Source organism: Apium graveolens, chromosome 7, assembly GCF_009905375.1.
Source record: "Apium graveolens cultivar Ventura chromosome 7, ASM990537v1, whole genome shotgun sequence".
NCBI classification, from domain to species: Eukaryota; Viridiplantae; Streptophyta; class Magnoliopsida; order Apiales; family Apiaceae; genus Apium; species Apium graveolens.
The window spans coordinates 76715848-76727661 of NC_133653.1; the positions used below are offsets into that span (position 1 = coordinate 76715848).

The 11814-nt window shown below is 31.3% G+C and overlaps 1 protein-coding gene across 1 annotated transcript; it reads right to left on the minus strand.

Moving 5' to 3' along the window:
• Window positions 1-10057: 10057 nt before the first annotated feature.
• On the minus strand, window positions 10058-10783 carry LOC141673765 (secreted RxLR effector protein 161-like). Its single transcript, XM_074480505.1, has one exon. The coding sequence runs from the start codon at window positions 10781-10783 to the stop codon at window positions 10058-10060; it is 726 nt and encodes a 241-aa protein (XP_074336606.1).
• Between the last annotated feature and the right edge of the window lie 1031 nt (window positions 10784-11814).

Genomic DNA, 11814 nt, shown 5'->3' on the forward strand with positions numbered 1-11814 from the left:
AACCCTAAAAATACATTTATACTTCTAAAAAGAGTAAACAAACCGACGAAACACCCAAAAATTATGACTTTAACCTATATTCAACAAATTGACATAACCGACGAATGTTTTACATGCAAAACTTTACATAAAAACTGAAAATCAATGAAGTATGAACACATCAATTTAAGTGAGAATAATACTTTAACAAACACAAAAAACATATAATTAACTTCGAATCATATATATAAACACAAAAAATACATACACATACACACATATATGCAATCGAGTAAAAAAAGTGCTTAATCGTAAGAAAATCTTACATCGAGAGTAAAACCGGAGGCAATGAGAGATGATTTGGGGCTCCTTCGTGAATTAAACGCCATTGAATCGAAGCTTTTTAGTGAATTAAGTCGGTTTTGAGTGAAATAGAGAGATAGAGAGAATAGAGAGATAGAGAAAGAAGAAAGAATGAACGGGTTTTTTTTATTTGTAAAAGACTTAAAACCGACCGCCTAGTGAGTCGGTTTTGTCCTTGCACCCTGTGCAACATGCAAAATGACGTCATTTTGTAAAAGGCGGGGTTTTTATTTTTTCAACAAAAAAACCCGCATTTTTTTAATAGACTTAAAACCTACCGCCTAGTCGGTCGATTTTAACATAGAGAGGCCAGTTTTATGCAATTAAATTTTTTAATTTTGGGGTTTAGGGTTTAGGGGTTAAAAACCCTTAAATTTTAAAAAAATCTTATAAAAACATGATTATTATTATTTAAATAGCCTAATTTTTGGTAAATTTGCTCGTTTTTATCGTGTCGGTCCATCTGTACGGTTCGATCATATGTATTTCATAATTTTTATTTTTTATTAATTATTTCACCTTTTTAATCAAAATTGCTAATTTTCTTATAAAAACGTATTTGTAATCGTTCAAATGTGCTAATTTTTTGTGCATTAACATATTTTGACATGAAGTTAACATCCGTACGGTTCGATCGTTAAAAATAAATTTTAAAATAATACTTATAGCATTGAATGGTAAGTTCAACTTATTATGTCTATAGAATGCCGACATACTTAATGAAATAATTATATTCCATATGATTTTGATTATAATATTTTTTAAATAGCCTAATTTTTGGTATATTTGTTCGTTTTCACCGCGTCAGTCCATCCATACGGTTCGATCATGTATATTTTATATTTTTCATTTTTTTTTAAATTTTAATTAAATTTGCTAATTTACTTATAAAAACGTAATGGTACTCGTTAAAATGTGCTAATTTTTCGTGCATAAGCATATTTTGACATGAATTTAACATCCGTACGGTTCGATCTTTAAAAATACCTTTTAAAATTATACATTTCATATCAAATTCATTTTTTTTAATTTTTATTTAAATTTGTTAATTTACTTATAAAAACATAATGGTACTCTTTCAAAAGTGCTAATTTTTTGTACATAAGCATATTTTGACATGAAGTTAACATCCGTACGGTTCGATCGTTGAAAATAAGTATTAAAATGTATTGAAATTGTCGTGATTGCATCGGCAATAGGCGCCGGTAGAAGTTCAAGAATTGTGAGAGGCAATAATTTTTGAAGAAAAATGTGACAATCGTGCGATTTGAATCCATAAAATGTACACTCCTCAACAATGCAATAACGTGATATATTTGAGGAATAACCATCCGAAAGTTTTAGTGAACTAATCCATTCACACAAAAGTTTACGTTGTTTTCAGTAAGGGAATAAGGTGCTTTAGGTGACTTTCCTTTCTCATCGATCCACAAATGTGGTAACACCCCAAAATGCTTGCAATCCGCTCTTGCTTTTTTATGATCTTTTGACTTTGCCGCATTGAAAATAGTAAAAAAATGTTTTCAAAAACATTTTTTTCCGTATGCATGATGTTAATTGAATATCGTAAACTATGTGATGACCAATAAGGGAGTTCGTAAAAGATTGGGACATGAGTCCAATGATGCTCTTCCCCGTATCCGACACTCCTTGCCTTCGAATTAGTCTTTCCGGGTGGTGGAAAAACTAAACCATCAAGCAATTCCTTAACACCCTCACCGGACAAACGACCACGAAATAATCTTCTTTCTTCATTATCAAAAAAATTACTTTTTTGACGAAGTGGATCATTTGATTCAAGGAATATTCGGTTCGTGCCATAAAACCTACATTTTCCATAATATTTTAATTGAAACCCTTGCACGCTTCCAAGACACACTTGACATCTCATCTTTCCTTTGCCCGACCACCCACTTATCATACTCATAGCGGGATAGTCACTAATTATCCATATAATAGCCGCTCTTATTGTAAATTTTTATTTTAAATATCAGTCGTATGTCTTCACCCCGGTATTCCACAATATCTTCAATTCATCGATGAGAGGCCTTAAACAAACATTAATATCTTTTCAAATACTATTTGGAACCGGAACTATATCGGTCATGAACGTATAAGGCTTTTTCATACACATCGATGGTGAAAGATTGTAGAAAACTATCACCACGGGCCACACACTATATGTTTTTTTCCCGGTAGGGCCAAAAGGGTTGAAACCATTGGTCGCAAGACCGAGCCTTATGTTACGAATCTCTTGAGCAAATGAAGGATACCGACAGTCAAAAATTTTCCACTCTTCTCCATCCGCTGGATGACTTATTTCTCCATCTTTCACATCTCTATTTTTGTACCATCTCATGTGATCGGATGTATGTGCCAACATATATAAGCGTTGTAATCGAGGGATCAAAGGAAAGTGTCTTAAAAAAGTTTTTGCTATTTTTTTACCATCTTTCCTAGAAACATCCCGATAACGATCTTCACCACATATATCACACACAACTTTATCCTTGTTATCTCCATAAAATAACATACAATCATTCTCACATAAATCAATTTTTTCATATTCAACCCTCAAATCCTTCATAATTTTTTTCATTGCATAATAACTTTCGGGTAATGTATGTTTTTTTGGTAACACATCCGTAAAAAGTTTAACCAAACTATCATAAGCTTTATTACTACAATGCGAGTTATTTTTAAATTCCAATAATTTGGTGGTAAAGCTTAATCTTGTGTACTTTGTATTGCCAGGATAAATAGGTGTTCCATTTTCAACAATAACCTCGTACAATTTTTTAGCATTATCATTTGAAGCTTCTTCTACATTCATAGTTCTTGTATCCGTAGTTTCATAAAATTGATAATTTTCACCGGCTAAATCATGTAACATCGCATTCAAATCTACCGGTTCTTCTACTCTCGAAGGTTCCTGAACACAATAACGGTGATGTGATATTTGACTACGTTTTCTTCCTATTTTTTCACCATGCGACGTCCACACGGTATAACCCTCAAGCATCCCTTTAGCAAGCAAATGAAATCTAACATCATCAATCTTTAACCAATTCAAATATTTACAACGTTTACAAGGACACTTCATTGTACCATCTTCCATTCCATTTTCGCTAGCATATTTTAAAAAAATTTCTACACCAATTCTATATTCCGGGGTCAATGAAATTTTATCTCTTTGCAATTAATTACCAATCCAACTTCGATCAATGGTTTCCATCTACAATAATATTTTTTAAAATTAAAAAAAACAGATTTAATAAATAATTTATCATTAATCTCATAATTATTCATGTATTTCATAAAACACACACACACACACTATAATTACAATAAATGAAACTAACTTACAAATTATATACTACCAAACTTCAATTCTCACAACAAATATTATATAAAAAAATAAAAATATTAAATAAATACAACATTTAATACATACACCAACATAAAAACACACACACACACACACTAATTATAAAATATGGAAAGAACTTACAATTTTCAAAAACTCCTCCACTTCAATCCTCAGTCACTTGTGCCTTTTAAATTTTTTGCCCAAAATCAAGAAATGAGGGATATAACAAAAAAATTTAAAAAAATAGGTTAAAACGACACCGTTTTCTATGTAACGAGTACTTTTTTTGTACTTTAAATTAATTTTTTATTATTCTACAAAATCGACCACCAGATATGGTCGGTTTTAACTTATAAAATTTGTGGATATAACCGACCACATGTAGGTGGTCGGTTTTAAAAGTGGCACATCAGCAAAACGGTGTCATTTTGTTTCGGTAAAACCGACCACCCACTGGTGGTCGGTTTTATGTGTGCCACGTCATCAATACGATGTCATTTAATTGGCATATAACCGACCACTGACGTCGGTCGGTTTTAAGGTGACCAAATCGACGTCGGTCGGTTTTACGACCTCTATGAAAAGTTATGGCCGACCAGGACCATACCACAATCTCCGCGAGAGGTTCCGGCTAACGAGCTCCGACCGACTAAGCCCCCGAGGGAGGCTCCAAACGACCAGAGTCCAGTCTCGACCTCCTCGAGAGGCTCCAACCAACCAGAGGCGTGCATCAGCCTATTCGGGAGGCTTCGGCCAACCAGGCACCTGGAAGGGTTCTGGTCGACCAGAGCCGACCTTAGACATGATTTTTGGCATTCGTCGCTGATATTATGGTCCATAACGTAATTTTTCAGATTTTTGGATTGGCCCGGATTATAATCGATTAACATAGTCTTATTCATAATTAGACTATATATTAAGGTTAATTAGTGACTTACGCATGTTTATAGTCCTGATGCGGGAAATTAACGGCGACTACCAAGCACTTAACCAAAATTAAGGTTAAAAATGATTGTAAATCGCCAAAATTGGCCAAAATTAGAGCTTATTAGCAACTCTTACGAAAACTTGAAAAGTATTCCCGGAAGTTGGGATCAATTGATATGGGCTAGAAGTACGCCGTAAAAGCATAATTAATGTTGTATTAATTATACTAACAAATACAAGCTGGGAAAATCATAAACACATGGCTATTACACCAATTTATACTAACAAAAAATCACTCAATCGGCCGAAAAAATGATTAACATAAGTATCGTCCACTTTTCCGTCAAACACAAAATCATAAACCAAAAATCACGAAATAAATATATTCAAGTTCAAAATCGAATGATTTATGAATTTATAATTTCAAAACTAGTGAATGATTAACCAAAATGAAACCCTGAAATTAATATTTTTTAGACAAGAATAATGAAATGGTTTAAAATGAAAAAAAATTAACATTAATGACAAAAATATTAAAATATAAATTGAATTGTTGATTTAAAAAAAAATTGGGTGATAAAAAAATTGATTTTTCCAGTAGGTTACAACAATCAGATCATATCATCCCTTGTGTCTTCCTTAATATATTTAAATTAAGCTATGTTTAAAAACTTTACGAGCAGTATACCAATATGCATGTGTGTATATATATTTAATATGACTTATAGTATATGGATATATGATTTCATAACAAAGGTTGTAATGACGACTAATGAGCTCACACTGATTACAAAAATAAATAGGGGTGATATATGGTCCGCTAGAGAATTCTTAACTTAGAATTTAAGGGTGAAATGTGTCTTTTAAGTGATATGAATATTATAAATCTAACTTGGTGAAATGTATATTTCAAGTGATATAAATATTATAACTTAGATGTTATTTAGGTATTTGGATAATCTTAAGTGTAAGTTACTTATAAGGTGATAATGTGTTTGGTAAATTATAATTTATATATTATATTTTTTAAAGTAAAATAAAATATAAATTATAAATTACATAAATTAATAATTTTAATACATGGATAGAAATGAAAAAAAGAAAATTTAAAAATAAGAATAATGATCTCGGAAGAAAACTCTAATATACACTACTCAGTTGACAAAAATAAAGATTATATTATTAATTAGGATAAAAAAAACAAAATCAAACAAACGTAAATAGATTAATTTAGTTTGGTCGATATAATTGTCTTGATTAAACACACTTTTGGTGAAATATGATAATACAGAAATACCACATTTTGATTATAGTTGGATTCTTTACGACTATATTATTGTGACGATTACATTATTACTCCCTCGGTTTTTCTTAATAGACGCTTGACGTTTCTCCACATATTTCTAAGTGTTTTGACCTTATAGTTAAAATAATAGTTTTCAAAATTTTCTTTTTTCTGCATAAATTTTTTAACTTTAATATTATTATATAAATATATAATAAGATTTATAATAAAAATAATGAAAAAATTAGGAAGAAGTTATCGTAGTTTAGTAGGATAAGTTTTGATAGTTTAGGGGATAAGACAATATCTAGTAGTTTAAAATTTTAGTTGTTTAATATGTATATAACATTATTTATTCTTATTTTTAATAATCAAAGTATGGGATAACGGTTGAACCAAAATATATCTCGTACTGATTATTATATTATAATATAAATTATAAGTCTAAAAGAAGCTCAGAAATTAAAATGAAATCGCGAGAAAGTACGTCATCCCAACATTCCACTTATGACCATAAAACCGTGAAATGGAGGCGTTTCATTTTTTTTCCCAAACCATCTTCTCTAAATTGAAAGCACTTCATACTTCATTTACGTGGATTATGAGTTCACCAAACAGCCACATAATATAGTTTTATGCAAGAAGAAAATGACGAAGTGCGTACTAGGCTATATATACTAATATACACATAACAAAATATTAAATATCTCAAATATTTTTTTCAAAAATTTTCCTCAAGTGATGCGTGACTTGTACATTTCCTAATAATAATATGGAATACACGTGTCTATATATATATGCGTCTTCAAATTAAAAACCCGTCACGTATATGACACATCATTTAATAAAAAAGTTGAGAAATAAATTTGGGGTAGTTAGCGTTATTCTCCACAATGAAATTTTGGGTAGTGAGCGCTATTCTCCACGGTGACAGAAGCTGAAATTTTTCCGGTTTATATAGCAATAAAAAATGTTTAATTTTAATTACTATATAATAAAATTAAGATTTAATTTTTGAAAATTCTACTCTCCTGGCTATGTTATTAAAAACCAAAATTACTAAATAATAGCGAAAAATACTTAGATTTGTAAACAAAGCATGCGAAAAGAATCATGTAGAAATATTTTAAAGGAAAAAGAATTCAAAAAGAAAGTGTTTAAAAGCAAAAAAAAATCAAGGAACATGTAAAAAGGTATGCTTGAGGGGAGAGTCGATCCCACAATCAAACCAAGTGAGCTACACTGCCATTACTAATTGAAGGCACCGTATGCGAATTATAAGGCCCTTGGAATTCCCAAGATCCGCCGCAGACTTGCACATAATTTATATCGTAATATAATAATCAGAATCTCTCAGAATTTTTGATCAAGCGATAAGTACTGTTATATTTAAATATTAAAATAATATATACTACTCAACTCTCAGGTTCGAAATCCACTAACAACAAATATTTATATTATTATTTATACACTACTGAAACTCCCCGGTTCGAACCCCACCAACAGCAAAAAATTATATTATTATTTATACACTATCCAATATTTAAATTCGAATCTTGACAATAATAAATATTTATATTATTATTTATAAATATATCAATAAGGTAATGATCCAAAAAAATTTAAATAATATAAAAATATAATGAAGACATGGGTTATAAAAGCTAGTATTAATAAAAAGTGAATATCCATCTATTACTCAAATTAATATATAAAAAGTAGTACTAGGTGTACAGAATTTTGTACAAAATATTTATAAATAATAAGGTGGCATTTGGTGTGACATATTTTAATTGATTTAAAAAAGGTCAATTTCAATTAAAACACACCACATATCATTATGTACTAAATTTTATATATCATTATTTATAACAAGCATTTTCCATATATGCTTCCATGTATAAATGGGGCTTAATTTAATACTGTTTGACTATATATTCACCATCGACATCGACAGATGGGATTTCACTTCATTTCTGCACTGCCAATAACGTCATCATGAAATTGAATCACTCTATACTTATTAGCGAGGGGCATATACCACTGTGGATGTGTAAAAGAAGGTACGTCAGGCCATCTTTAACCGATATTGTGATATAAAAATTCAAATTTTGATTATCAATTGAACCAAATTTCTGATCAAATCTAATAGTATGATCCAAATATTTGTTTTAAATTACATTTTACATATAATAATATATAAATATCATATTAAACAATTTTATCTTAAATTTATCGTTTAATCATTATTAAAAATTTATATAATATTTCATAAATTAATTAAATAATAAAAATTAACACACATAAAAGTATTAAAAATTGTGCATTTAGTTTACGAAAAATACATTTATTACAATAATTAACATACAAAATATCATTTATACATATTAATTTTCCGAATTAGTATATTCTTCCCAAAAATGCTTAATTAATGCATCTCTACGTGCAATATGTGTCTCTTTATTTTTTATATTTCTATGGCGGTTCAGGAATTCTTGAAATCAAGTATTTTCATCGATCGGAATAGACTCAACTTCTGGATCCGGCACTTCTGACTCTTTAACCGGCACACTTAAATTACGTTCGTCTTCGAGGAAATGAAGATGAAGGTCAAGGATTTTAAAATAATATGACCAGCTACGGACAATATTTTGATTATTTCGGAGGAAACATAAATAGTTTGTCTGACGAAATCAAAATTTTACGTTTTCTAGTATCGTTTTCAAGTCATTTTATGTGTTATAATTTCTTTTATGCATTTTATGTACTTTTTATTTTATGCAATGTACTTCAATTTAAATTTTAATGAAATTAAATTTTCTCATTATTTTAAATTTTATTTTAAAAATTAATGTTGTTAACTATTAATTATATTCTGTTATTAATTATATAATTAAAAAAATCAAAAATCAATTTAAAATCTCATAAATTACAAATAACAAAATCATTATTTTATATTAAATCAAGTGATCCAAATTTGGATCATCATTTGGATCACTATTGCAATGAAATTTGGGATAATATGTCCCAAATTTAAATTTTTGGATTAGCGTTGGATTTGCCCCAGATTGCTTAGATCCGTCTACATATAATAAGCTGGGAGCGAAAAATGATTTAGAAAGCTTAGAAACTAATTAAATAGTGTTAGTTACAAATATTCAAATTTACAATAGTGAAGAATTTAATCCACTTAAATATCAAATTGGTCACTCACCTGAATGTCATATATTAGTTTTATCATCAAATTTAATTGAGTATCATCTGAATCACTAAAGTCATAATAAATATTAAACAGATATCTCAAAATATGTGTTCGAGAATTAATTTTTTTTTATGGAGCTTTAAATATTTTTTCTTAAATTCTGTTACAACCTAATAAAAAGTTATGAATTCATAGTACTCCCTCAGTCCCAATTTATCTGTCACGTTTAACATTTTGTGGTCAAATTGACTCAACTTTGACTGTAAAAAAAATATCAATCTTTCATTATTTTGAAAAACCGAAGAATAATTATTAAAGTAGATTATGTGTACTTTCTAATAATATAATTTTTATAATTTTTTTCGATTATATACTATATGAAATTTTCAGTCAAAATTAGGTCAATTTGACCGCAAAAAATCAAACATGACAGATAAATTGGGATGGAGGGAGTATTTTAGATGACATAGTGAGATATTTAAAATTTATCTACTAATTTTTTCTTTAAATAAAGAGAATGACTTCAAAATTAAAAAATAAATAGTAGATAAATTTTTAAAAATCTTAGTATATTATATAAAATAATAGATTTCATATTAGGGAACACCTGCAGTATACACTACTCTACAGGCTGTATGTTTAAAAACTGAGAAACTAAAGTAATTTGCACGGAGAAAATAAATTCCTTGCCTTGTGAGAAAATGAAAGAACAACTACAGGTGATTATATAAAAGAGTCCACACGCAGGTGGTAACTAGAAAATAGCTAAACTAAATAACTGACTCCTCCCTGTAACCCACTACTTTATTCATGCATCTAATTCTCCTAAACAAACTCTAACCGCTAGCTGACTTGATCAGCCCAAAAACAACGACTAAACTTTATGCAGACAGTAAGTTTGGATTAATAATTCCAACACATTCCCCCTAATCTAAACTTGCTTGACCAGATTCTTAATCCCCAACAGACTTCTCATCTCTTCAAACTTAGCTGACATCGCCTTAGTGAGTATATCTGCACATTGTCTATCTGAGCTGATATGCTTTAACACAATTTCTCCTCTGTCCATACATTCCCGAATAAAATGATAACGCACATCTATGTGCTTGCTGCGTCCATGAAAAACAAGGTTTTTCGCCAAATCTATTGTTGATTTGTTGTCGATGTATAGCGTCACTGGTCCTGGAACTACATCAGTAATTCGACTCAGCAATTTCTGCAACCAAATACCTTGACAAGCCCCTGCAGTTGCAGCCATAAACTCTGCTTCGCAGGTTGATAGAGCTACACATCTCTGTTTTTGGGATATCCATGTTATCAAGTTTTTATTGAGATAGAAAGCCATCCCACTTGTGTTTCGCCTATCTCCGCAGCTACCCGAAAAATCGCTGTCCGAGAACCCAGTCAGCATATGGTTTCCAGACCCTTTTGCATACCTTAAACTATACTCCAATGTACCTTTAACATAGCGTAAGACTCTTTTTACAGCATTCAGGTGCATGAGAGTTGGTTTCTCCATAAAAAGGCTTATTAAACCTACAACGAATGCGATATCTGGTCTGGTATGTACCAGGTATTGTAGACCTCCAATCAAGCTTCTAAACTTAGTCGAATCAACTGGCTTTCCTGTTTCGTCCTTCCTCATGAATTTCTCCATTCAGGAATGCTGATTTGACATCTAAGTGGTGTACCTCCCATCCATTCCGTGCAGCCAAAGCGAGTAAAAGCCTCACCGTTTTCAGTCTTGTGACTGACGCAAATGCCTCTTCAAAATCAATACCCTGCTTCTGAACATACCCCTTTGTACTTCGTAATAGCCCCATTAGCATCTCTTTTAACTTTGTATACCCATTTCAGCCCAATGGCTTTATGTCCTGGTGGCAGTTCCGTCAAAACTTACGTGTTATTTTTTTCAATTGATTCCAGTTCACTCATCATAGCCCTCTCCCATTCACTTTCCTGGATTGCTTCCTCGAAATTTCCAGGTTCCTCCACACTTAGCAGCAACAAGTCATCTGTAATCTCTATCTGCTCTGTATCATTATAAATCTCACTAATCAATCTGAATCTTCGAGGTGTACTACTGGAAGTTGACTCTGTACCCGTACTCGACTCACTTGACTGTACTGGTGTTGTAGTTGGCTCTGGACATTCGCCACCTGTTCTTGACTCACTTGAATGAATTGGTGACGTAAATTCATGTCTTTCAGTGTGAGTTTGAGTGTCTTCCTGGTGCACATTATGTATTGTAACACTTCCTCCATACCCAATTCTGTCTAGAAAATTCACTTCGCCTTCTTCAGATTTTTCCCAATCCCAGAACTCCTCTTCGTGAACTACTATATCTCTACTTACGTGTAGCACTCCACTGTTAGGATCAAAGACTCGACACGCCTTTGATCCTGGTTCTTTTCCAAAGTATACTACCACCTTGCTGCGATCATCTAATTTGCTGGTGTGTACTGAAGGTATTTTCATGTGTGCAATACACCCGAATACTTTGACATGGCTCATGTCTGGTTTTGTCCCACTCCAAGCCTCATGAGGAGTCCTCCCTTTCAGCACCTTGGTTTCCAATCAATTCAAAATGTACACTGAATGTCGTACCGCCTCACCCCACATGTAAGACGGCATGTTGGCACCTTTAAGCAAACTCGTTGTCATAGCTACTACCGTGCGGTTCCTTCG